The sequence below is a fragment of the Oryzias latipes genome, chromosome 8 (assembly GCF_053564925.1).
Source record: "Oryzias latipes strain Hd-rR chromosome 8, Olatipes_Hd-rR_3.1".
In the NCBI taxonomy this organism is placed as follows: domain Eukaryota; kingdom Metazoa; phylum Chordata; class Actinopteri; order Beloniformes; family Adrianichthyidae; genus Oryzias; species Oryzias latipes.
Genome location: NC_136244.1, coordinates 25699625 through 25727445, shown reverse-complemented (window position 1 = coordinate 25727445; position 27821 = coordinate 25699625). Strand labels below are relative to the sequence as shown.

The 27821-nt window shown below is 41.2% G+C and overlaps 1 protein-coding gene across 1 annotated transcript in view; it reads left to right on the top strand.

Moving 5' to 3' along the window:
* The first annotated feature begins 5820 nt into the window (after positions 1-5820).
* Positions 5821-27821, top strand: part of LOC105358455 (uncharacterized) — a 29044-nt gene continuing 7043 nt past the window's right edge. The window contains exons 1-21 of the mRNA XM_023957293.2: positions 5821-5902; positions 9134-9154; positions 9656-9815; positions 10655-10923; positions 11164-11309; positions 11387-11864; positions 12571-12591; positions 13047-13206; positions 14046-14308; positions 14549-14694; positions 14772-15249; positions 15956-15976; positions 16432-16591; positions 22890-23158; positions 23399-23544; positions 23622-24099; positions 24806-24826; positions 25283-25442; positions 26282-26550; positions 26791-26936; positions 27014-27491. Coding sequence (XP_023813061.1) covers positions 5851-5902; positions 9134-9154; positions 9656-9815; positions 10655-10923; positions 11164-11309; positions 11387-11864; positions 12571-12591; positions 13047-13206; positions 14046-14308; positions 14549-14694; positions 14772-15249; positions 15956-15976; positions 16432-16591; positions 22890-23158; positions 23399-23544; positions 23622-24099; positions 24806-24826; positions 25283-25442; positions 26282-26550; positions 26791-26936; positions 27014-27491 — 4342 coding nt within the window. The 5' untranslated portion in view covers positions 5821-5850. The remainder of the gene's footprint in view (positions 5903-9133; positions 9155-9655; positions 9816-10654; positions 10924-11163; positions 11310-11386; positions 11865-12570; positions 12592-13046; positions 13207-14045; positions 14309-14548; positions 14695-14771; positions 15250-15955; positions 15977-16431; positions 16592-22889; positions 23159-23398; positions 23545-23621; positions 24100-24805; positions 24827-25282; positions 25443-26281; positions 26551-26790; positions 26937-27013; positions 27492-27821) is intronic.

The following is a 27821-nucleotide window of genomic DNA, read 5'->3' as shown; positions in this document are numbered from 1 at the left end:
AACTTGAAGAGAGGGTTACTTTTCTTCAAAACTGTGCCATTCCTTAATGCTGATACATCATCTTTGAATGTTTGCCTTTGACAGTATTTCACAATCTCTGTCTCTGCTCTTGTCAGATCATCAAAAGTCAAAGGAGTTCCATTGCAAACATTTTTATGGAGGTTGGTTGTCTTCAATTCAGTTGAAGCACTTGAATCCTTCTTGGTTTTTATTTCTTTTGGCAAGTCTTTCAACTTCAGGAACCAGGCCACTGCACGCTTAAGTTTATTCCAAGATGAGTAATAGGTCATCAGTTTGTCCATGGCTGTATGGTATGTGTTTGAACTGCTCTCTTGACCTCTGGATCAGTGTGATCCAACACTTCCGGAGCAGGGTTTTTGGGCCACTGTGACTGATCATGGCATATGAAGTCTGGTCCTGTCAGCCAATCTTGATTGTGTTGGCAGCATACCCTGCCACACCCACAAATAAAATGGCGGTAACCTCCCCCCATTATTGCACACTTTCTTTTTAATTTTATTTCCGATTCTTTATTCTTAAATAAATGCACACATTTCTTTGAATTAAAATATACATTTATTATCTATTTTCAATCATTTCTAGCACATGCACATTTGTTTAGTTTACTTATTTTGGTTTGTTTAATTAATGTCACCTGTTTTTGAGTTGCCAGTGCTGAGGGAGCTACTGGTCGCTACGGGTGTGGCTGAGGTTCTGCTCCTGGAGCTGTGCTGGGAGGACTGGCAATGGAGAAGATCAAGTCTTCACAGCCTTTAAATACTCCAGTCAGGTAATTGGGCAGGCACCATCTACAGGAACCTCCAGGGGAGAAACTAATGGACTTATTTAATGTTTATTTGGTTTGCTTCTGTTGGTCATTATTCATTTTGTTCCACTTTTGATGATTTTTTTCTTCCAGGAGACCAAGTTTTGTGTTTAGTCTTGTCTTTATAGTCTTTGTTGAATGTCTGTGTAGTCATGTTAGTCCCCCCCCCCCCCCATGTTTCTCAAGTGGTCTGATCAGCCACTATATATGTTCCCCTGTTGTGTCTTTGGGTAGGTCAGTTTGTTTCTGTTACTTGGTCTGTTCATTTGGTTAAGTTAAAGTTATTGCCTGAGTTATTTTTGTTTCTGTCGACCTCTTTTAAGGGCCCAGTTTGGTCATCTTTTTACATTTTTTGAGAAAATTAAAACTTTCATTTTTGATCAATTTCTGTTGTCCTCTTTGGCTGCTTGATCCCTCACATTGATGTTTCAGAAAAGCATCCACTGTTAGTCCTCTAGACACAACACAAACAGTTCTTCATAAATATGACATATGATGAGAGGAAATTTCACTTTAGTTAAACTGGTAAAAAACCACAATATAATCTTCTTTCTCTTTCGGCTTTTCCCATCAGGGGTCGCCACAGCGAATCATCCTTTTCCACCTCACTCTATCATGAACATCATCTACCCTAACATTAGCCAACTTCATGTCCTCTGTTAAGACATCCATATATCTCCTCTGTGGCCGTCCTCTTGCCCTCCTGCCAGGCAGCTCCATCTCCAACATCCTTCTACCAATATATCCACTATCCCTCCTCTGAACATGTCCAAACCATCTCAGTCTGGCTTCTCTGACTTTGTCGCTAACACAGGCAACATGAGCCGTCCCTCTGATGTACTCGTTCCTTATCCTGTCTAACCTGGTCACTCCTAAGGAGAACCTCAACATCTTCATCTCCGCTACCTCCATCTCAGCCTCTTGTCTCTGTCTCACTGCTACCGTCTCTAACCCATAGAGCAGAGCTGGTCTCACCACTGTCCTGTACACCTTTCCTTTGAGTCTTGCTGGCACTCTTCTGTCACACAACACTCCTGACACTTTCCTCCACCCGCTCCAACCTGCCTGCACTCGCCTCTTCACCTCTTTTCCACACTCCCCATCCCACTGAACTGTTGACCCCAAGTACTTAAACTCCTGCACCTTCTTCACCTCAGTCCCCTGTAACCTAACGCTTCTACCTTGATCCCTCTCGTTCAGACACATGTATTCTGTCTTACTACGACTGACCTTCATACCTCTTCTTTCCAGAGCAAACCTCCACCTCTCTAGCTGTTCCTCCACCTGCTCTCTACTCTCACTGCAAATTACAATGTCATCCGCAAACATCATTGTCCAGGGAGATTCCTGTCTTACCTCGTCTGTCAGCCTGTCCATCAGCATAGCAAACAAAAAAGGACTCAAAGCTGATCCTTGGTGTAGTCCCACCTCCACCTTGAACTCCTCTGTCTGACCTACAGCACATCTCACCACCGTCATACTTCTCTCATACATGTCCTGAACTACTCTGACATACTTCTCTGCCACTCCAGACGACCTCATACAGTACCACAGCTCCTCCCTCGGCACCCTGTCATACGCCTTCTCTAAATCTACGAACACACAATGCAGCTCCTTCTGACCTTCTCTGTACTTTTCCATCAACATTCTCAAAGCAAAAATGGCATCAGTGGTGCTCTTACGGGGCAAGAAACCATACTGCTGCTCACAGATCTCCACCTTCTTCCTAAGCCTGGCTTCCACTACTCTTTCCCACAGCTTCATTGTGTGGCTCATCAACTTTATTCCTCTATAGTTGCTGCAGTTCTGCATGTCACCCTTGTTTTTAAAGATCGGGACCAGAACGCTTCTCCTCCATTCCTCAGGCATCTTCTCATTCTCTAAAATCCTATTGAACAACCTTGTTAGAAATTCCACTGCTGTCTCTCCTAGGCACTTCCATACCTCCACAGGTACGTCATCAGGACCAACGGCCTTTCCGCTCTTCATCCTTTTCAGAGCCTTCCTAACCTCATCCTTTCCAATCTCTGCTACTTCCTGCTCCACAACAACCACATCTTCCTCCCTTCTTTCCCTGTCATTTTCCACGTTCATCAGCTCTTCAAAATACTCCTTCCATCTTTTCTGTACACTCTCTTGGGTTGTTAGCACCTTTCCATCTCTGTCCTTAATCACCCTTATCTGTTGCACGTCCTTCCCATCTCTGTCTCTCTGTCTGGCTAGCCTGTACAAGTCCTTCTCTCCTTCCTTTGTGTCTAACCTGTCATAAAGCTCATCGTAAGCTTTCTGTTTGGCCTTTGCCACCTCTCTCTTCACTCTACGCTGCGCTTCCTTGTACTCCTGTCTACCTTCCTCAGTCCTTTCTACATCCCACTTCCTTTTAGCCAACCTCTTCCTCTGGACGCATTCCTGTACTTCCTCATTCCACCACCAAGTCTCTTTACCGTCTTTCCTCTTTCCAGATGACACACCTAGCACCTTCCTACCTGTTTCCCTGATAATCTCTGCTGTAGTTTCCCAGTCCTCTGGAAGCTCATCCTGACCACCCAGGACCTGCCTCAACTTCTGCCTAAATTCCTCACAAGTTTCTTCATTCTGTAGCTTCCACCACTTGGTCTTCTTTTCTGTTTTCCCTATCTTCTTCTTCCTGACCTCCAGAGTCATCTTACACACCACCATGCGGTGCTGTCTGGCTACACTCTCTCCTACCACCACTTTGCAGTCATTAACCTCTCTCAAATGACCTCGTCTACATAGGATGTAGTCCACCTGAGTACTCCTACCTCCACTTCTGTATGTCAATCTATGTTCCTCTCTCTTCTGGAAGTAAGTGTTGACTACAGCCATTTCCATCCTCTTCGCAAAGTCCACCACCATCTGTCCCTCCAGATTCCTTTCCTTCACACCAAACCTGCCCATCACCTCCTCATCACCTCTGTTGCCCTCACCAACATGCCCATTAAAGTCTGCTCCAATAACAACTCTCTCTCCTCTGGGAAAACTCTCTATGACCTCATCCAACTCACTCCAGAATCTCTCCTTCACTTCTAACTCACAGCCAACCTGTGGCGCATACCCACTGGCTACATTCACCATCACCCCTTCAATTTCTAACTTTAGGCTCATCATCCTGTCTGAGACTCTTTTCACCTCTAGAACACTGTTTACAAACTCCCCCTTCAGAATCACTCCTACCCCGTTTCTCTTCCTATCAACACCATGATAGAAAAGTTTGTATCCTCCTCCAATACTACGTGCCTTGCTGCCCTTCCACCTTGTCTCCTGCACACACAGTACATCTACCTTCCTTCTCTCCATCATGTCTGCCAGCTCTCTGCCTTTCCCTGTCATTGTGCCAACGTTAAGAGTCCCTATTCTCAAACCTATGTTCCTGCCTTTTCCCTTCTCTCTCTGGCAACGGACCCTTCTGCCTCCCCTCTTTCTTCCACCAACAGTAGTCAAATTTCCACCGACACCCTGTAGGTTAACAGCATCGGTGGCGGTCGTTGTTAACCCGGGCCTCGACCGATCCGGTATGTCTAAAGTGTTGTGGATGATTCGCATGGTTATTTTGGCAATTTTTACGCCGGATGCCCTTCCTGACGCAACCCTCTCTATTTATCCGGGCTTGGGACCGGCACAGAAGTTACTGGCTTGCAACCCCTGTGGCTAGATTAAAAAAAAAAACCACAATATAATAGACACATTAAATGATTCAGTTTGTCACAATTTGACAATAAAAATGCTTAAAACATAGCAATAAATAGTTTTAATAAAAATTTGGAAAAAGACGACACTGAAAATGCAAGGAAAATGTTTAACTAGAGTTCTGTATAAAATATGTAAGCAGTGAATATTTCTTGGTTGATGTAAGGAGGACCAGTCTGACAGGTAACAGGTGTTGAAGATGCTATCTGGTTGTGTCTAAAATATGGGGAAACATTCAGTGTATATAAAGTTCTCACAAAAGACCAGGCATGGCTCTGAAGCTGATCTGTTTGCTGGCTCTGCAGACTCTATTCATAAAAGGTAAGAACCTCAGTCAGAACTCACTTTATTACCTAAAAGAACATTCAATGATGTTTACATATATAAATAAAACTAAAAACTTGATTGATAAAATAAAGAAACAACTACAAAGTCGATCATTGACCTACTGCCCAGGGTGTCTTGATGCCACGTGTACTGATGGACACCCTTGAGCTCGATCATGGTGTTCATTATGGACAAACTATGATGAACACAGAAGTCCAACAACAAAACACAGCTCTGGGTCAGATCAGGGAGACCATTCAAGCCCCTCCAGGTGACACTGTCATTGCCCACGTGGGTTCTGAAGTCCCCAAGGGGGACAATGGAGTCCCCCGTTGGGGCACTTTACAGTCCCCCTTTGAGAGACACTAAAAAAAACTGCTGTTCGGCTTGTAACCTAAAACCACAGTCAGAAAACTGCCCCCCACCCGAAGGCGGAGGGACATGACCCTCTCGTCCACCGGGGTGAACTCCAATACTTGGGGGGTGAGATGGGGGCTCTAGAGGAAGTCCACAGCAGCCCCCCGTCTCTCACCATGAGCAACTCCTGAATGGTAGAGTCCAACCTCTCTAAGGACTGAGTTTCTTTACTATCTATACCACACACACAACAATCCATTTCATTTTCATTACATTTCTTAAGATAGCCGTCCGAACGTTCTCCTCTACACGACCCCCCCATGAACCCGGAAAACTCAAAAACCAGGAAAACCCACAGTACAGGTCCTCTCCCCATAAGACATTTCTTGGAACAGGTGTGATCAGTCTATCATAACAAGCAATCACACGATCTGGGTTAGTTGTTTTAAAAAGTTTGTTCTGCTCTAAACTCATATTTTCATTGTTACCTTGATATTATGATAAGGATGACCAGTCTGACAGGTAAAAGGTGTTAAAGATGCTTTCTGGTTGTGTCTAAAATATGAGGAAACATGCAGTGTATATAAAGTTCTCACAAAGACCAGATAGTTATTCGACTAAAGACTGCAGACATGGCTCTGAAGCTGATCTTTGTGGTGGCTCTGCAGACTCTCTTCATAAAAGGTAAGAAGATTATCACCAAACCGCAGGCAGAGCTCACTGAAAGGATAAAAGGTGTCATATAGAAACATATTTTCTTTTAAATAATAAATCTGACACTTTTGTCTGGATGTTGATTCATCTGGACTTCAAATCTTAAAAAGAAGAATTTTAGTCCAGATGAATCAACTTCAAGACAGCGTCACCTTGATGAACGAAAACTTTCACCAACATCTGAAACCAATGAATATTAGAGAAATGACTTCACTCTCAGGCCCCAATTTCAGAAGTCTGCTCACATTAGAGCGCAAAGTTGCGCGCGCGCTAAATTGCTGTTTTGGGGCAGATCAGCACAGACTGATGGTGGAATTAGTCTGCAGTCGTAATCGGAATTAAAAAAGGATCAGTGCGCTGCAGAATGTGTGTAAAGACAAGGGTGCTTCCGGACAATCATGTTATCAGCCTTTGAAGATATTTTAATGAATTTATAAGAACATAAACACTCACTTGAGCACAGGTGTTAGCTCACCATTGTACTAATAGTTTGCGTGATTGAATGAAATATTTCACATTAGTTGGTTTGAAGGCATAAGTATGCGTGTGTGAACACCATCTGTATTGTGAAAATGTTGACATGTGGACATTTTTGCCGCTAGCTGGTGAGTTTGAAACATTTGAGTGTGTGTGTGGACAGGCCCCGCCCTTTGAGATTTGTATTATATCTAAACTTTATCGTAATGATAAACACCCAGTAGTTTGTTGCTTTATGCTGCTTCATGGTTTTACCCCCCTCCCCCCTCCTATGATCACCCTCCTACACCACCCCTCTCTCTCACATCCCTCTCTCTTCTTCCCTCCTTTCCTTTTCCATCCGGTCCAACACAAAAGATTTTCAAATATGATTAAAATGAATAAAGTTTTGCCTCCATTACAAAAGGCGTTTATTCAGACATACCTCTAGTTTGTCAGAAGACTCATAATCCAACACAAGAGGACTTCAGCTCTCATTTATCTGCCCAGCTGTTGGACAGGACAAGTTAAAAAAAAAAGAGTTCTGCCAGTATTTTACCTTAAAACGGGCAAAATACTAAAGGTCGTGTCACACTGCCTTTACGAAAAAAAGAAGCAAATTGTACTCTAGTCTAGTGCAAAATATGAAATATACTCAAATGAGGTAAAAGCTGTCTGGTTCTAGTCAACACATCACAGTTCTATTCTCTCTGTCCTTTTTGTTTATGCAGCTATAAATAAAAAGGCCTGTTCAGGAGTATTCTAAAATCAAAATAACTTGTTTTCCTGAGTTAAAAAAATGTTCATGGGGAACCTTAATTTAATTACCTTAGGGTACACTCCCAAATCTGGTTACTGGCAATATCGCACAAGGAAACTTATAAAATGGAAGTAAAATACGGCAGGTGACGAAGAGGAATCACGTACAGTGAGCGGAGCGCACTGACCGCCTTCTGGCACCACGCGAAAGGCGGGGAGAGGCGGGTGGGTGTGGCAGGCCCAAATGCGACTCTGGGACGGGTCAGGCCCTTCTCGTGGATCTCCCCAACTGCGGCCCCTGTCCAGAGGCCCGTCTCGACTGTTACACACTGCGCTATAAACAGTTTGCACATTTTGCACAGATGAAAACTCGTCAGACGTGAATATTTTTGGAAAAGTGAGAAAAGTTGTGGTCTTCATGTGAAGTTTTCACGGATGTATCATGAATGAACCACATTAAAACCACAGAAGTACGAATAAACCACAACACATAAACCTGCACGTCACTGAGTTTCTTCACTTAGACATTCGGAGCACTGAACAGAAATCACGTCAGCACTATGGAGAGAAATTAGACTCAGTCGGATTGTGTGTGTGTAAGTAGTTTCAAGCTGTTGTAATCTTATTTTGTGCATACGTAAATTGCGTTTTGTATTTTTTTCATTTTATATTTTTTTAACTTATACACAAAACGTATTATGTGCGTAACAAATCACGCACAAATCCAAATTTATGCGCAAATCCTAATTTACGCACGCACAAAGCAAGAATATGCATACACAAATCCTAATTTACGCACAAATCGGCTGGGTAGCTCGGTTGGTAAGGTGAGAAGCTACCATGCAGGAAACCAGGGTTCAATTCCCGGAGGGGAATGAGCAATGGTACTGGGGGCAATTACCATATCAATGGTGAGCAGTTAACATCACCCAGTGAGGGTCCTTAGGCAAGACCCTTAACGCTACTGCCTCCCGAGCGCGGTTTCGGCTGCAGCTCACCGCTCCCCAAGGGGATGGGTCAAATGCGGAGAAAGAATTTCCCTTCGTGGGATAAAATACAGTGTATAAAAAAAAAAAAAAAAAAAAAAATCAAGAATTACGCACGCACAAATCTGACTGAGTCTAATTTCTCTCCATACAGCACCATGGTCAGCTCCATCAATGCTCTATTTTCATTGAACAGTCAGATGGATTCCTCTGGTCAGAACCAGTTTTAAGTCAATCAAATGAAATCAGATGAAGCTGACAGGAAAGCAAACAAGAAAATGGAACAGAACTGAAAAATTCAAAGCAATATGAGCCGAATAAACTGTGAATTTTATTCACAAGTCAACACAATTCAAGGGCTCCAACCCAAATCCATTTATTCACAATTCAACATATTTGGACATCCCTGACATGCCAGAAGTTATTAGATTTGAGAGTTTTATGAAACTGTTGTTTCCAAATGCTTTTAATCCTCCTGACCTCTCATGACAAATTTAACTTTTTTCTCCTGACATGATGTTGTTGTTTAGTAGAACAAAATATGACTTTTTTTTTAAAGCTGATCAGAGTTTCATGTCTGTCTTTTTCTGTGAGTTTTGATTTTTATCATAGTAATTATTTATTCTGTTGTAATTTGTACAAATCAGAATTTACTGATAAATACATTGAGATTAACCACCACATCTTAACTGTAGGAGAAAAAATATTTATTGAGAAACACTTACATTTGATAAAATAATGTGTCTTAATTTTGAAAATTTAAAAACTGTATATAATCTGAGAGGTTTAGTTTCTTTAGATGTGTACATTTCAACTTCCATAACATATTAAAATGATTTTAAAAGTTGCTAATAGGCTAAGCAGAATCCATCACCTGTCGGAACTTGAAAGCAAAGTATTGGATCCAAAAAGGATCAAATTATTTTAGCAAACAGCTTTCTGTTTACCAGAAACATAAAGTTTCCAGTTTAACCTGTTTTTCTTTTGCTTTTATTTTCAGAGTCGGTGTCGCAGCTTTCTGGTAAGTTTCTGAGAAGAAAAGCTAACTTTGTTTTCTTTGTTTCTTTTTTATTTTTTTTTATTTTATTAACTTTGTTTGTTTCTATCATCAAACTATTAAGCTTACACAGAAATACAGAAAGGAACATAAAACAGTAAAAAAAAAAACTCAAATATGACATAATTCAAAATTTTAAATACTTTAAAAGGCAGTCTCTTCAAATTTCTTGTTATTGTAGTTTTTGTTTTAGGTACAACTTTTCACAAATAGCTCATTCTTTTCATTTTTCCTTGAGCATTGTGCATTTTAAAGGAAGCGTGGAAACATTTGATAAAGAAACAAAAATATACAGATATGAAATGACATGTTTATTCTCTTGAGAGTAACTTTCAAGTGTTTGAAAAGCAAATTAAATACAAAAACTTCCCCTCAGGAGGAAAAAAGCTTCCTAATTTGTGAGAGATTTATGAAATCCAGCAGTTTCTGAGTCTACAACAACCAAACCAGTACTTTTCTTTGCAGTTTGTGGTCTGGCAAATTTGAACAACAGGATTGTTGGAGGACAAAATGCTCCTGCAGGGTTCTGGCCTTGGCAGGTCAGTCTGCAGACATCTTCACACTTCTGTGGAGGATCCCTCATCAACAACCAGTGGGTGCTGACGGCTGCTCACTGCTTTCCAAGGTAATCAACAATAGTAGAACAGATCAGTCATGACAGCTTTGGAGCTGATTACTGAGGTCTCCTCTTGTTTTAGTCATGAACAGAAAAGCTGAACAAAGGCCGTGTCACACAGACACTACGAACATTTTCCACCCATAAAATTTCAGTTTTTCATGAGACTTGTGTGAAATACTTAAGGTGTTTCTTGCGTTCATCATTCATCAATGTGCACAGATATCTGCCAACGGGTCTTTATGTGAATTCGATTTGAGCTCTTTAAAAGTTTTTGTTGGTTGAGAATAATGCAGTTTACTTTTTATGAAGTTCAAATGCAAATATTAGAAAACCTGCTGCAATTGTGTGTGATTTTTGCTAGATGCCTGTGCACATTTGTGGCTTTCAAAGACCATTGGAAGTATGTCTAATGGACTTTTCACACATGTTTAATTTTTATATCACGTCACGTGTATAGTGCACATGTCACATTCAAATTTCATAATTGATTCACAAATTGCTAATAAATTTCAAATAAACGGCACAGTAATCATGCACGCTTCATGTTGGTCCACGTGTTCTCTGCGTGGTTTATTCGTACTTCTTCAGTGGTTCAAACGTGATACATCTGTGAAAATGTCACTTTTCTGACTTTTTCCACAAATACTAACGTATGACCAATTTTCTTCTGTGGAAATTGCAAAATGAACGTAGTGGCTGTGCGACACGGCCTTAACAAACACACATTACATTAGAGCTAACCAGCTTATGAATCCTATTGGTTTTGTTTGTAATTTCATGAAAGAACCAGTTGAGAACAATGTCTCCAATCAAACCTCACAAAACGTTTCTGTTTTCTTTCTCAGTGGCAGTGCATCTGGTGTGACTGTAGTTCTGGGTCTTCAGAGTCTGCAGGGATCCAACCCCAACAGAGTGTCTCGAACAATAACAACTTTAATCATTCATCCGAACTACAACTCAGAGACATCGGATAACGACATCGCCCTCCTGCAGCTCTCCTCACCAGTAACCTTCAACAACTACATTACTCCAGTCTGTCTGTCTGCCACCAACAGCACCTTCTACAGCGGCGTCAACACCTGGGTCACCGGCTGGGGCAACATTGGAAGTGGAGGTCAGTTAGTCATTGAAAGAAAAAGTTAGCTGGGTTCAGGCTTTAGAAACTGTATGTGCAATTCTCTAGACCTTAAATCTAAATAATAATGACAACATTCTTTAAACTTGATAGGGATAATTCAGATGCATCTACAGTGATCTGTGACTGCAGCTGTTTTGGAGATTTTACAATTAATCAGAAGCTGTTCTTTCATGGACTACAGATGTTGTCAGTTGATCAATCTTTTTCTTCTCTTAGTCTCCCTTCCTGCCCCACAAACCCTTCAGGAAGTACAAGTACCTATTGTGGGAAACAGACGGTGTAAGTGCAGCTATGGAGCCAGCTCAATCACTGACAACATGGTGTGTGCCGGGTTACTGGAAGGAGGCAAAGACTCTTGTCAGGTGATTCTCCTTTATTTCCTGTTTTCCAGATATTCCTCTGAATTCTTTCTCAAATTAAAATATTTTTCATCTTGAAGGGAGACTCTGGAGGTCCACTGGTGATTAAGCAGAACAACCGCTGGATCCAAGCAGGAGTTGTGAGTTTTGGAATAGGTTGTGCTCTACCTAATTTCCCAGGAGTCTACACCAGAGTGTCCCAGTACCAGACCTGGATCAATACCCAAATCACCAGCAATCAGCCGGGCTTTATCGCCTTCACCTCCAATGGAACTGACAGTGACCTCAGTGTGTCGTGTCCAGGAGTGCCACCAATTGCTACTACTGCCACAACTATACCTATTACAAGAACTTATGTATCTCTAATACCAACTAAAACCATCACAACTATAACAACCATGAAGCGCCCAACAACTGCAACTACAACTAAACCTACAACAACCGCCACCCATTCAACAACCACTACAGCAAAAACTACAACCCGGCCACCAACCGCCACCCATTCAACAACAACTACAGCAAAAACTACAAACCGACCACCAACCACCACACCCAAAGGTAATAATAAATGCAACGTCTAGTTAACTTTCATATCGCCTTCACCTCCAATGGAACTGACAGTGACCTCAGTGTGTCGTGTCCAGTAGAGCCACCAATTACTACTACTTCACCAGAGGGCAACTATTTGGCATTAAGAGTTTAAAACATTTTGCATTTTTGATGTCTACTAAAAATGTTTTGCTAAAAAATATATAGTAAAACTTTTTCACTGAAAACAAAAAAAATGTGTGTACTGGTAGCAGCAGGGGTTCTGCCCTCTATTCACGCCTACTTCTCCTCTCTCTCTCTCCTCTATTCTTGATCATTTATTTATCATTTAGTTCTCCATGCCTCCGTTTCACCAACATCTGAAACCAATGAATATTAGAGAAATGACTTCACTCTCAGGCCCCAATTTCAGAAGTTCGCTCATATTAGAGCGCAAAGCTGGGCGCGTGCTAAATTGCTGTTTTGCAGCCGATCAGCAAAGACTGACTCTTACTAAGAGGTTTAGTTTCTTTAGATGTGTACATTTCCGCTTCCATTACATATTGAAATGATTTTAAAAGTTGCTAATAGGCTAAGCAGAATCCATCATCTGTCTGAAATTGAAAGCAAAGTATTGGATCCCAAAAGGATCAAATTATTTTAGCAAACAGCTTTCTGTTTACCAGAAACATAAAGTTTTCAGTTTAACCTGTTTTTCTTTTGCTTCCATTTTCAGAGTCGGTGTCGCAGCTTTCTGGTAAGTTTCTAAGCAGAAAAGCTAACTTAGTTTGTTTCTTTCATGCAACTATTTATCTGTCACAGAAATACAGAGAGGAACATGAAATAGTAAAAAAAATCTCAAATATGACATAATTCAAAATTTTAAATACTTTAAAAGGCAATCTCTTCAAATTTCTTGTTACTGTAGTTTTTGTTTTAGGTACAACTTTTCACAAATAGCTCATTCTTTTCATTTTTCCTTGAGCATTGTGCATTTTAAAGGAAGCGTGGAAACATTTGATAAAGAAACAAAAATATACAGATATGAAATGACATGTTTATTCTCTTGAGAGTAACTTTCAAGTGTTTGAAAAGCAAATTAAATACAAAAACTTCCCCTCAGGAGGAAAAAAGCTTCCTAATTTGTGAGAGATTTATGAAATCCAGCAGTTTCTGAGTCTACAACAACCAAACCAGTACTTTTCTTTGCAGTTTGTGGTCTGGCAAATTTGAACAACAGGATTGTTGGAGGACAAAATGCTCCTGCAGGGTTCTGGCCTTGGCAGGTCAGTCTGCAGACATCTTCACACTTCTGTGGAGGATCCCTCATCAACAACCAGTGGGTGCTGACGGCTGCTCACTGCTTTCCAAGGTAATCAACAATAGTAGAACAGATCAGTCATGACAGCTTTGGAGCTGATTACTGAGGTCTCCTCTTGTTTTAGTCATGAACAGAAAAGCTGAACAAAGGCCGTGTCACACAGACACTACGAACATTTTCCACCCATAAAATTTCAGTTTTTCATGAGACTTGTGTGAAATACTTAAGGTGTTTCTTGCGTTCATCATTCATCAATGTGCACAGATATCTGCCAACGGGTCTTTATGTGAATTCGATTTGAGCTCTTTAAAAGTTTTTGTTGGTTGAGAATAATGCAGTTTACTTTTTATGAAGTTCATATGCAAATATTAGAAAACCTGCTGCAATTGTGTGTGATTTTTGTAAGATGCATGTGCACATTTGTGGCTTTCCAAGACCATTCAAAGTATGCCTAATGGACCTTTCACACATGAACCGTCGATGTTTAACTTTTATATCACGTGTACAGTGCACATAACACATTCAAAATTTCATAATTGATGCACAAATACATTTCAAATAAACAGCACAGTAATCATGCACGCTTCATGTTGGTCCACGTGTTCTCTGCGTGGTTTATTCGTACTTCTTCAGTGGTTCAAACGTGATACATCTGTGAAAATGTCACTTTTCTGACTTTTTCCACAAATACTAACGTATGACCAATTTTCTTCTGTGGAAATTGCAAAATGAACGTAGTGGCTGTGCGACACGGCCTTAACAAACACACATTACATTAGAGCTAACCAGCTTATGAATCCTATTGATTTTGTTTGTAATTTAATGAAAGAACCAGTTGAGAACAATGTCTCCAATCAAACCTCACAAAACGTTTCTGTTTTCTTTCTCAGTGGCAGTGCATCTGGTGTGACTGTAGTTCTGGGTCTTCAAAGTCTGCAGGGATCTAACCCCAACAATGTGTCTCGAACAATAACAAGACTAATCATTCATCCGAACTACAACTCAAATGATAACGACATCGCCCTCCTGCAGCTCTCCTCACCAGTAAACTTCACCAACTACATTTCTCCAGTCTGTCTGTCTGCCACCAACAGCACCTTCTACAGCGGCGTCAACACCTGGGTCACCGGCTGGGGCAACATTGGAAGTGGAGGTCAGTTAGTCATTGAAAGAAAAAGTCAGCTGAGTTCAGGCTTTAGAAACTGTATGTGCAATTCTATAGACCTGTAATCTAAATAATAATGACAACATTCTTTAAACTTGATAGGGATAATTCAGATGCATCTACAGTGATCTGTGACTGCAGCTGTTTTGGAGATTTTACAATTAATCAGAAGCTGTTCTTTCATGGACTACAGATGTTGTCAGTTGATCAATCTTTTTCTTCTCTTAGTCTCCCTTCCTGCCCCACAAACCCTTCAGGAAGTACAAGTACCTATTGTGGGAAACAGACGGTGTAAGTGCAGCTATGGAGCCAGCTCAATCACTGACAACATGGTGTGTGCCGGGTTACTGGAAGGAGGCAAAGACTCTTGTCAGGTGATTCTCCTTTATTTCCTGTTTTCCAGATATTCCTCTGAATTCTTTCTCAAATTAAAATATTTTTCATCTTGAAGGGAGACTCTGGAGGTCCACTGGTGATTAAGCAGAACAACCGCTGGATCCAAGCAGGAGTTGTGAGTTTTGGAATAGGTTGTGCTCTACCTAATTTCCCAGGAGTCTACACCAGAGTGTCCCAGTACCAGACCTGGATCAATACCCAAATCACCAGCAATCAGCCGGGCTTTATCGCCTTCACCTCCAATGGAACTGACAGTGACCTCAGTGTGTCGTGTCCAGGAGTGCCACCAATTGCTACTACTGCCACAACTATACCTATTACAAGAACTTATGTATCTCTAATACCAACTAAAACCATCACAACTATAACAACCATGAAGCGCCCAACAACTGCAACTACAACTAAACCTACAACAACCGCCACCCATTCAACAACCACTACAGCAAAAACTACAACCCGGCCACCAACCGCCACCCATTCAACAACAACTACAGCAAAAACTACAAACCGACCACCAACCACCACACCCAAAGGTAATAATAAATGCAACGTCTAGTTAACTTTCATATCGCCTTCACCTCCAATGGAACTGACAGTGACCTCAGTGTGTCGTGTCCAGTAGAGCCACCAATTACTACTACTTCACCAGAGGGCAACTATTTGGCATTAAGAGTTTAAAACATTTTGCATTTTTGATGTCTACTAAAAATGTTTTGCTAAAAAATATATAGTAAAACTTTTTCACTGAAAACAAAAAAAATGTGTGTACTGGTAGCAGCAGGGGTTCTGCCCTCTATTCACGCCTACTTCTCCTCTCTCTCTCTCCTCTATTCTTGATCATTTATTTATCATTTAGTTCTCCATGCCTCCGTTTCACCAACATCTGAAACCAATGAATATTAGAGAAATGACTTCACTCTCAGGCCCCAATTTCAGAAGTTCGCTCATATTAGAGCGCAAAGCTGGGCGCGTGCTAAATTGCTGTTTTGCAGCCGATCAGCAAAGACTGACTCTTACTAAGAGGTTTAGTTTCTTTAGATGTGTACATTTCCGCTTCCATTACATATTGAAATGATTTTAAAAGTTGCTAATAGGCTAAGCAGAATCCATCATCTGTCTGAAATTGAAAGCAAAGTATTGGATCCCAAAAGGATCAAATTATTTTAGCAAACAGCTTTCTGTTTACCAGAAACATAAAGTTTTCAGTTTAACCTGTTTTTCTTTTGCTTCCATTTTCAGAGTCGGTGTCGCAGCTTTCTGGTAAGTTTCTAAGCAGAAAAGCTAACTTAGTTTGTTTCTTTCATGCAACTATTTATCTGTCACAGAAATACAGAGAGGAACATGAAATAGTAAAAAAAATCTCAAATATGACATAATTCAAAATTTTAAATACTTTAAAAGGCAATCTCTTCAAATTTCTTGTTACTGTAGTTTTTGTTTTAGGTACAACTTTTCACAAATAGCTCATTCTTTTCATTTTTCCTTGAGCATTGTGCATTTTAAAGGAAGCGTGGAAACATTTGATAAAGAAACAAAAATATACAGATATGAAATGACATGTTTATTCTCTTGAGAGTAACTTTCAAGTGTTTGAAAAGCAAATTAAATACAAAAACTTCCCCTCAGGAGGAAAAAAGCTTCCTAATTTGTGAGAGATTTATGAAATCCAGCAGTTTCTGAGTCTACAACAACCAAACCAGTACTTTTCTTTGCAGTTTGTGGTCTGGCAAATTTGAACAACAGGATTGTTGGAGGACAAAATGCTCCTGCAGGGTTCTGGCCTTGGCAGGTCAGTCTGCAGACATCTTCACACTTCTGTGGAGGATCCCTCATCAACAACCAGTGGGTGCTGACGGCTGCTCACTGCTTTCCAAGGTAATCAACAATAGTAGAACAGATCAGTCATGACAGCTTTGGAGCTGATTACTGAGGTCTCCTCTTGTTTTAGTCATGAACAGAAAAGCTGAACAAAGGCCGTGTCACACAGACACTACGAACATTTTCCACCCATAAAATTTCAGTTTTTCATGAGACTTGTGTGAAATACTTAAGGTGTTTCTTGCGTTCATCATTCATCAATGTGCACAGATATCTGCCAACGGGTCTTTATGTGAATTCGATTTGAGCTCTTTAAAAGTTTTTGTTGGTTGAGAATAATGCAGTTTACTTTTTATGAAGTTCAAATGCAATTAAAGCTACAAGTAGCATTTAGCGGGCCCGAGCACGTGCGACCGCATGGCACGAGCGACCGCCCCGTGAGCAACGCCCTGCTCGAGCCATTCTCGTCGTTTTTTCTTGTCCATTCTGGAGCTCCAAGCTATTGTTAATACGACAGCAGCCTGGGGGGGGGGGGGGGGGGGGGGCTGTAATCTGTTGCCTTAAGGGACAAAGACTTTTGCATATAGCATGAAAAAAATTCAAGCAATGATGATAATTGCTATCACTGTCCCTAAGGATGAGAACAATAGAACTCATTCAATTTCCACTACAATGTCTAGATGAGTGTCAGCTATGTCTGATAACTTGGCCAATTAGCTGGACCGGGATCTTGCAAAGTGCAGGTGGTTAACGTCCAGTGTGATGAGTCTGTGGACGGCAACAGTACAGCATAGCTTTTGGTTTCCACAAGAGAAGAACTCCTGACACATCTGCCCTAACAGACAATTACAAGAGGAGTTGAAATGTATAACACGGTGAAGGAGTTTTTGTGCAGAAAAAGGTACAATTAGAAAAGCTGGTAGCAGTGACTGCAGATGGGACTCCTGCTATGATCAATAGACAAACAGGTTTCATCACTCACTGTAAAGCTGACCCAGACTTTCCAAAATGTCTGCATTACTGCTGCGTCATTCACCAGCAGGCCTTATGTGCAGAAGTGATTGGCTCTGGACATATAATGACTCTTATTCTGAAAATCGTAAACAACCTCAGCTGGAAAGCTAAACAGCACAGGATTTTTAAGGTGCTATTGGAGGAGATGTCTGTTGAATATGGTGAATATGAACATTGTGAATCTGAACTTGCATTCTTGACAGACATTACTGGAAAACTAAACCACTTGATCTGCGAGCTGCAAGACAATGGCAAAACTATTTTTTTTGACCAGCCTGCCTGAGCCAGTGTTTTTCTTGTGGGGATCTTTTCTGCCAGGGCTTGTCAGCTTGGTCAGTGGATGTTGCTGCAGTTGTCTACCTTGCTGGGACAGCTGGAGTTAAACACAGCAGCTCACGGCTCTGAAGTGGACCCCGTTGCTGTCCCAGTCTGGATGGGCACTGTGGCGATGTTCCAATGGCCAGGCTGGCTCCTGGTATAAAGAGATTCCCAAATACCATTTCCTAACCGCAGAGCCAAGGATGTGTTTACATGTTTAGGTCAAAAATGTGATGGACAGCTTCATGTTGTCTAAACATGCCACCCTGTTATTAATCCAGTTGATATGGTTCTCCATCTGTGTCTAGGTGATAGAAAAGCATTTTTTTTATATTTAGAGCTCTAAGCAAACAAACAGTTGTCTATATAAAAGAGCTTTTACAATTGTGCACTTTTAGCAGGTCTCTGAGTTCATGTGACCAATGTATGGTGGATTTTCACAGACCTTGTTTAAAACTGAAGGTGAGAGAGACTTAGAGAAATGGCTTCATTGTTCTGGAGTTCTTTGTTTCATCCACAGAAGAGTAGAATTGGTGATTGATTTTGAAAAGCTGCTGAAAAAAGTATCTTTTTCAAATTGCAATTTCTAACTTGGGTTTTACATTTTGTGTTCCATTTTTTGTGCTTTAATTGGGAAGCATTTGTTATTTGTTTGGTGTTTTTAAGGTTCTGCAAATATACACATCATTTTTTAGAGACATTTGTTATCAGTTGTGTTTGTTGATTTGTAGTTTAATTTCATTGGATGTATAAATGTCGTGTGGGGGGGAGGCTCGAGAGCAGGTAGGACCCAGGCGCAGAGACGGGAGGCAAACGGGTTCAGGGCAAGTGGGTTTATTTAACTAACAAAAAGCGCTGCAGAGCAGGATGACAAAACTAAAAACAAAAACTTACTGTGGCATGGCAAGGGACATGGACGCCAGACAAGAAGACGTGATCAACATGAGCAGAAGTTAATGGACCAGCACAGGAGGAAGGCAGAGACAAGACTTATATACAGACAGGGCAGACAAGACACAGGTGAACACGATTAGGGCAGATGGGGACCAAAGGAAGTAAAACTCAAGAAACATGACAAGACAGGAAACCTTTCAAAATAAAACAGGAAACAGAACCAAACAAGACAGAACAAGAACTAAAGCGAAAAACAAGACAACAAACTGAAACCATGACAATAGAAAGGAAAAGAAGTTCAAACATTGATTATAAAAAAGGATATAAGAGATAAAAAAAAAAGAAAAAGGAAAAAGATAAAATATTGATTTAATTGCATTTTGAATGAATAAAAAACAATGATTAATAGAATCAGAATCAGAATCAGGAATCAGAAAAAGTTTTATTGCCAGGTTCAGTAGAGCGCACTTTACAAAACGAGGAATTTGACTTGGTGTATAGTGCAATTAAGAATAAGTTAAAAATTAAGTTAACAACAACAACACACTATATACAGTAGAGTAAGGTGAATTAAAGTGGGAGCACAGATGGGCTGGGATGGTGGGGCCTGTAAGTGGCACCGACAGTCCTTTGGTGGGCGGGGGGGGAGGGGGGGGTCACCTGGGGGAGTTGGGGTTCTGTTCAGCAGGCTGGCTGCAGTGGGGAAGAAGCTGTTCTTGTGGCGCGAGGTCCTGGTCCTTATGGACCGGAGCCTCTTGCCAGAAGGGAGGGGCCGAAAGAGATTATGTCCTGGATGAGAGGGGTTGGCTACAATCCTGGCTGCCCGCCTCCAGGTCCTGGAGATGTGCAGCTCCTGGAGAGACGGGAGGTGGCAGCCGATCACCTTCTCTGCTGAGTGGATGACGCGTTGCAGCTTGGCCTTGTCTCTGGCCGTGGCCGCAGCGAACCAGACTGTGATGGAGGACGTGAGGGTGGATTCGATGATGGCGGTGTAAAAGTCTACCAGCATCTTTTCAGGGAGGTGAAACTTCTTCAGCTGCCTCAGGAAGTACATCCTCTGCTGGACCTTCTTAGTGATGGAGCTGATGTTCTGCTCCCACTTGAGGTCCTGGCTGATGATGGTTCCCAGGAAGCAGAAGGACTCCACAGAGGTCACCGGGGAGTCACAGAGGATGACAGGGGGGAGGGGGGCTGGGGCCTTCCTGAAGTCCACTGTCATCTCCACTGTCTTCAGAGCATTAAGCTCCAGGTTGTTAGCGCTGCACTATGACACCAGCCTGGCTATTTCACTCCTGTAGGCCGACTCATCTCCGTCAGAGATGAGGCCGATGAGTGTGGTGTCGTCAGCCAACTTCAGGAGTTTGACAGACAGGTGACCAGCTGTGCAGCTGTTTGTGTACAGGGAGAGTAACAGGGGTGAAAGGACACAGCCCTGGGGGGATCCGGTGCTTGTGGTCCGAGTATCTGAGACGAGCTTCCCCAGCCTCACATACTGCTGTCTGTCCGTCAGGAAGTCTGTGATCCACCTGCAGGTGGAGTCAGGCACATTCATCTTGGAGAGTTTTTAATACTAAAGATGTATGAAAGACATACCGAAAAAATATGTCTTTCAGTGTTTAACTGGCTGTCTTTGGATTATGCATGCCTGAATAATGGCCATTCTTACTCCTCATCTCTCTGTTCACTGCTTGCTAATTTACATAGCAGGGGTCCCAGCAGGAGGGGGCGGGGTTGTAACACGACTCCTTCAGCAGAGCCAGGCTGAGAGAGGCTTTGACATGTAAGATGTTAGATGTTAGAATGCCAGATGTTAGAATGACCAGTTCATTTTATATCTATGAAAATATTCAGGGAGCTATGGGACATGTTCAGCTTTAGGTCTGTGAAAATTGGTGTCGATTGTTGAAACATAAGTTACCATAAAAAAATGTTTGTTTGGAGTCTAGACAGATTTAACACAGGTTTTTGGATGAAAAGGATTTTTTATAAATCATCTGTTACACTTTTAAGTCTGAAAAAAATATGGAAGGCAGCAAACACAGATCCCTACCGTTTTTAATTTTTTTGTGCTGATATTTGAAAGATAAGTTATGCAAAAAAATAGGTGTTTGCAGTTTTGCCTAAAAAGACGTTTTCGGACCTTTTTGGATGTAATGCTCTCTAAGATGTCACCTGTAACTTCAATCATTCTGAATTTTTTTAGGAAGCAGTAGCACATAAATGCCTATGAAAGTTGAATTCTTGGTGCTGATAACCTAAACAGAATTTATGCTAAAAATCTTTGTTCAGTCCAAAATTTCATTAAAAAAATCAAGTGATGAAGTTTCTCGTAGACCCTATAGTGTTACATATCAAAGCTGGAGGTTATTAAAGGCATCTAATTCTGAAATCTCAGCTTCCTGAGACAAACGGCTGATTTATAATAAATTTCTATTATTTGGGTGCACATAATCGACCACTTCCTGTTACGCAGGCACCGTCAGGTGTACACCCATGAAACTTTACATGATGAGAGAGGACCCTTCTGAGTATCTCCAGTTTTAATTTCATGCACATCGGACAAAGCAAAGAGAAAATACAGGGCAGAATGTGCCCAATGCAATAACTAGGTGGCGCTATAGAGCTCGTCCAAGATTGTCATATCCATGGGTTCAGAATAGAAGCTTCATCATATCCATTGAATTTCAGTGAGATTGGACAAGGAATGTGCACGTGAGAGCAACTTTTGTGTGCATAGCGAGATGCCCAACTTTGCCGCTCTGTCACGACCACACCCCCGCATTGAAAGTTATGGTTTTTTGTCAGAGTAAACTTCAATGGCTTTTCAACAGGTGGACGTCATTTTCAGGTGTGTCGGCTCATCCTACTTGGAGCAGTGATGCTCCAAGTCTAACATGTCATTTCCACTTGCCAGCAGGTGGCGCTACACTTTTTCCAGATTCTTTCACTGCAGATGTGTTCAGAGTCAGACTACAATCATGCATATCAATTTTGGATCAGATTGGATTATGCATGGCTGAGTAATGGCCATTTTTCTTTTCATGGCGTGTTTTCGAAACAACGTCGAATTTCTACGCGCCGCCACGGTCACAAACAACCGTAAAAACTTAAAAGCTTCGCAATTTAACATCGGACATGTGTCTAGTTTACAAAACCAAAGTTTGTAGTCATTATTCACAAATCTCTAGGAGGAGTTCGTTCTAGAGCGAGGCCTGCAAATGTCCAAAATAGAGCAAAAATGACATATTGACCTCAATATATCAGACTTCCTGTGCGAGTGACAGGTGGGTCCTTTCAGACTTTTTTGTAAGTCTCCATCTGAAGAACATGCCCTGTAAAAATCAAGCTTGTACGTTAAAGCGTATGCGGGGCGTCGGGACAAACGTCACTGTAGGTGGCGCTATCGAGCCGTTTTTGTGCGCCCATGCCAATCTCCTATAAAATACGAAATTTTTCGCGACTCCTGATGTGTGTGCCAAATTTGGTGAGTTTTGGGGTATGTTAAAGGCCTCAAAAAGGCGACTCTTCCGGTAGAATAATAATAATAATAATAATAAACATTCGAATTACAATAGGGTCCTTGCACTCCGTGCTCGGGCCCTAAATATTAGAAAACCTGCTGCAATTGTGTGTGATTTTTGCTAGATGCCTGTGCACATTTGTGGCTTTCAAAGACCATTGGAAGTATGTCTAATGGACTTTTCACACATGTTTAATTTTTATATCACGTCACGTGTATAGTGCACATGTCACATTCAAATTTCATAATTGATTCACAAATTGCTAATAAATTTCAAATAAACGGCACAGTAATCATGCACGCTTCATGTTGGTCCACGTGTTCTCTGCGTGGTTTATTCGTACTTCTTCAGTGGTTCAAACGTGATACATCTGTGAAAATGTCACTTTTCTGACTTTTTCCACAAATACTAACGTATGACCAATTTTCTTCTGTGGAAATTGCAAAATGAACGTAGTGGCTGTGCGACACGGCCTTAACAAACACACATTACATTAGAGCTAACCAGCTTATGAATCCTATTGGTTTTGTTTGTAATTTCATGAAAGAACCAGTTGAGAACAATGTCTCCAATCAAACCTCACAAAACGTTTCTGTTTTCTTTCTCAGTGGCAGTGCATCTGGTGTGACTGTAGTTCTGGGTCTTCAGAGTCTGCAGGGATCCAACCCCAACAGAGTGTCTCGAACAATAACAACTTTAATCATTCATCCGAACTACAACTCAGAGACATCGGATAACGACATCGCCCTCCTGCAGCTCTCCTCACCAGTAACCTTCAACAACTACATTACTCCAGTCTGTCTGTCTGCCACCAACAGCACCTTCTACAGCGGCGTCAACACCTGGGTCACCGGCTGGGGCAACATTGGAAGTGGAGGTCAGTTAGTCATTGAAAGAAAAAGTTAGCTGGGTTCAGGCTTTAGAAACTGTATGTGCAATTCTCTAGACCTTAAATCTAAATAATAATGACAACATTCTTTAAACTTGATAGGGATAATTCAGATGCATCTACAGTGATCTGTGACTGCAGCTGTTTTGGAGATTTTACAATTAATCAGAAGCTGTTCTTTCATGGACTACAGATGTTGTCAGTTGATCAATCTTTTTCTTCTCTTAGTCTCCCTTCCTGCCCCACAAACCCTTCAGGAAGTACAAGTACCTATTGTGGGAAACAGACGGTGTAAGTGCAGCTATGGAGCCAGCTCAATCACTGACAACATGGTGTGTGCCGGGTTACTGGAAGGAGGCAAAGACTCTTGTCAGGTGATTCTCCTTTATTTCCTGTTTTCCAGATATTCCTCTGAATTCTTTCTCAAATTAAAATATTTTTCATCTTGAAGGGAGACTCTGGAGGTCCACTGGTGATTAAGCAGAACAACCGCTGGATCCAAGCAGGAGTTGTGAGTTTTGGAATAGGTTGTGCTCTACCTAATTTCCCAGGAGTCTACACCAGAGTGTCCCAGTACCAGACCTGGATCAATACCCAAATCACCAGCAATCAGCCGGGCTTTATCGCCTTCACCTCCAATGGAACTGACAGTGACCTCAGTGTGTCGTGTCCAGGAGTGCCACCAATTGCTACTACTGCCACAACTATACCTATTACAAGAACTTATGTATCTCTAATACCAACTAAAACCATCACAACTATAACAACCATGAAGCGCCCAACAACTGCAACTACAACTAAACCTACAACAACCGCCACCCATTCAACAACCACTACAGCAAAAACTACAACCCGGCCACCAACCGCCACCCATTCAACAACAACTACAGCAAAAACTACAAACCGACCACCAACCACCACACCCAAAGGTAATAATAAATGCAACGTCTAGTTAACTTTCATATCGCCTTCACCTCCAATGGAACTGACAGTGACCTCAGTGTGTCGTGTCCAGTAGAGCCACCAATTACTACTACTTCACCAGAGGGCAACTATTTGGCATTAAGAGTTTAAAACATTTTGCATTTTTGATGTCTACTAAAAATGTTTTGCTAAAAAATATATAGTAAAACTTTTTCACTGAAAACAAAAAAAATGTGTGTACTGGTAGCAGCAGGGGTTCTGCCCTCTATTCACGCCTACTTCTCCTCTCTCTCTCTCCTCTATTCTTGATCATTTATTTATCATTTAGTTCTCCATGCCTCCGTTTCACCAACATCTGAAACCAATGAATATTAGAGAAATGACTTCACTCTCAGGCCCCAATTTCAGAAGTTCGCTCATATTAGAGCGCAAAGCTGGGCGCGTGCTAAATTGCTGTTTTGCAGCCGATCAGCAAAGACTGACTCTTACTAAGAGGTTTAGTTTCTTTAGATGTGTACATTTCCGCTTCCATTACATATTGAAATGATTTTAAAAGTTGCTAATAGGCTAAGCAGAATCCATCATCTGTCTGAAATTGAAAGCAAAGTATTGGATCCCAAAAGGATCAAATTATTTTAGCAAACAGCTTTCTGTTTACCAGAAACATAAAGTTTTCAGTTTAACCTGTTTTTCTTTTGCTTCCATTTTCAGAGTCGGTGTCGCAGCTTTCTGGTAAGTTTCTAAGCAGAAAAGCTAACTTAGTTTGTTTCTTTCATGCAACTATTTATCTGTCACAGAAATACAGAGAGGAACATGAAATAGTAAAAAAAATCTCAAATATGACATAATTCAAAATTTTTAAATACTTTAAAAGGCAATCTCTTCAAATTTCTTGTTACTGTAGTTTTTGTTTTAGGTACAACTTTTCACAAATAGCTCATTCTTTTCATTTTTCCTTGAGCATTGTGCATTTTAAAGGAAGCGTGGAAACATTTGATAAAGAAACAAAAATATACAGATATGAAATGACATGTTTATTCTCTTGAGAGTAACTTTCAAGTGTTTGAAAAGCAAATTAAATACAAAAACTTCCCCTCAGGAGGAAAAAAGCTTCCTAATTTGTGAGAGATTTATGAAATCCAGCAGTTTCTGAGTCTACAACAACCAAACCAGTACTTTTCTTTGCAGTTTGTGGTCTGGCAAATTTGAACAACAGGATTGTTGGAGGACAAAATGCTCCTGCAGGGTTCTGGCCTTGGCAGGTCAGTCTGCAGACATCTTCACACTTCTGTGGAGGATCCCTCATCAACAACCAGTGGGTGCTGACGGCTGCTCACTGCTTTCCAAGGTAATCAACAATAGTAGAACAGATCAGTCATGACAGCTTTGGAGCTGATTACTGAGGTCTCCTCTTGTTTTAGTCATGAACAGAAAAGCTGAACAAAGGCCGTGTCACACAGACACTACGAACATTTTCCACCCATAAAATTTCAGTTTTTCATGAGACTTGTGTGAAATACTTAAGGTGTTTCTTGCGTTCATCATTCATCAATGTGCACAGATATCTGCCAACGGGTCTTTATGTGAATTCGATTTGAGCTCTTTAAAAGTTTTTGTTGGTTGAGAATAATGCAGTTTACTTTTTATGAAGTTCAAATGCAAATATTAGAAAACCTGCTGCAATTGTGTGTGATTTTTGCTAGATGCCTGTGCACATTTGTGGCTTTCAAAGACCATTGGAAGTATGTCTAATGGACTTTTCACACATGTTTAATTTTTATATCACGTCACGTGTATAGTGCACATGTCACATTCAAATTTCATAATTGATTCACAAATTGCTAATAAATTTCAAATAAACAGCACAGTAATCATGCACGCTTCATGTTGGTCCACGTGTTCTCTGCGTGGTTTATTCGTACTTCTTCAGTGGTTCAAACGTGATACATCTGTGAAAATGTCACTTTTCTGACTTTTTCCACAAATACTAACGTATGACCAATTTTCTTCTGTGGAAATTGCAAAATGAACGTAGTGGCTGTGCGACACGGCCTTAACAAACACACATTACATTAGAGCTAACCAGCTTATGAATCCTATTGGTTTTGTTTGTAATTTCATGAAAGAACCAGCTGAGAACAATGTCTCCAATCAAACCTCACAAAACGTTTCTGTTTTCTTTCTCAGTGGCAGTGCATCTGGTGTGACTGTAGTTCTGGGTCTTCAGAGTCTGCAGGGATCCAACCCCAACAGAGTGTCTCGAACAATAACAACTTTAATCATTCATCCGAACTACAACTCAGAGACATCGGATAACGACATCGCCCTCCTGCAGCTCTCCTCACCAGTAACCTTCAACAACTACATTACTCCAGTCTGTCTGTCTGCCACCAACAGCACCTTCTACAGCGGCGTCAACACCTGGGTCACCGGCTGGGGCAACATTGGAAGTGGAGGTCAGTTAGTCATTGAAAGAAAAAGTTAGCTGGGTTCAGGCTTTAGAAACTGTATGTGCAATTCTCTAGACCTTAAATCTAAATAATAATGACAACATTCTTTAAACTTGATAGGGATAATTCAGATGCATCTACAGTGATCTGTGACTGCAGCTGTTTTGGAGATTTTACAATTAATCAGAAGCTGTTCTTTCATGGACTACAGATGTTGTCAGTTGATCAATCTTTTTCTTCTCTTAGTCTCCCTTCCTGCCCCACAAACCCTTCAGGAAGTACAAGTACCTATTGTGGGAAACAGACGGTGTAAGTGCAGCTATGGAGCCAGCTCAATCACTGACAACATGGTGTGTGCCGGGTTACTTGCAGGAGGCAAAGACTCTTGTCAGGTGATTCTCCTTTATTTCCTGTTTTCCAGATATTCCTCTGAATTCTTTCTCAAATTAAAATATTTTTCCTCTTGAAGGGAGACTCTGGAGGTCCGCTGGTGATTAAGCAGAACAACCGCTGGATCCAAGCAGGAGTTGTGAGTTTTGGAATAGGTTGTGCTGAACCTAATTTCCCAGGAGTCTACACCAGAGTGTCCCAGTACCAGACCTGGATCAATACCCAAATCACCAGCAATCAGCCGGGCTTTATCGCCTTCACCTCCAATGGAACTGACAGTGACCTCAGTGTGTCGTGTTTAAGAGCGCTGCCAATTGCTACTACTGCCACAACTATACCTATTACAAGAACTTATGTATCTCTAATAACAACTACAACCATCACAACTATAACAACCATGAAGCGCCCAACAACTGCAACTACAACTAAACCTACAACAACCGCCACCCATTCAACAACCACTACAGCAAAAACTACAACCCGGCCACCAACCGCCACCCATTCAACAACAACTACAAAAATAACTACAACCTGGCCACCAACTACCACACCCAAAGGTAATAATAAATGCAACGTCTAGTTAACTTTCATATCGTCTTCACCTCCAATGGAACTGACAGTGACCTCAGTGTGTCGTGTCCAGTAGAGCCACCAATTACTACTACTTCACTAGAGGGTAACTATTAGTCATTAAGAGTTTAAAACATTTTGCATTTTTGCATGTCTACTAAAAATATTTTACTAAAAAATAAATACTAAAATTGTTTTACTGAACACAAAAAAAATGTGTGTACTGGTGGCAACAGGGGTTCTGTTCTCTATTCTCGTCTACTTCTACTCTCTCTCTCTCCTCTATTCTTGATCATTTATTTATCATTTAGTTCTCC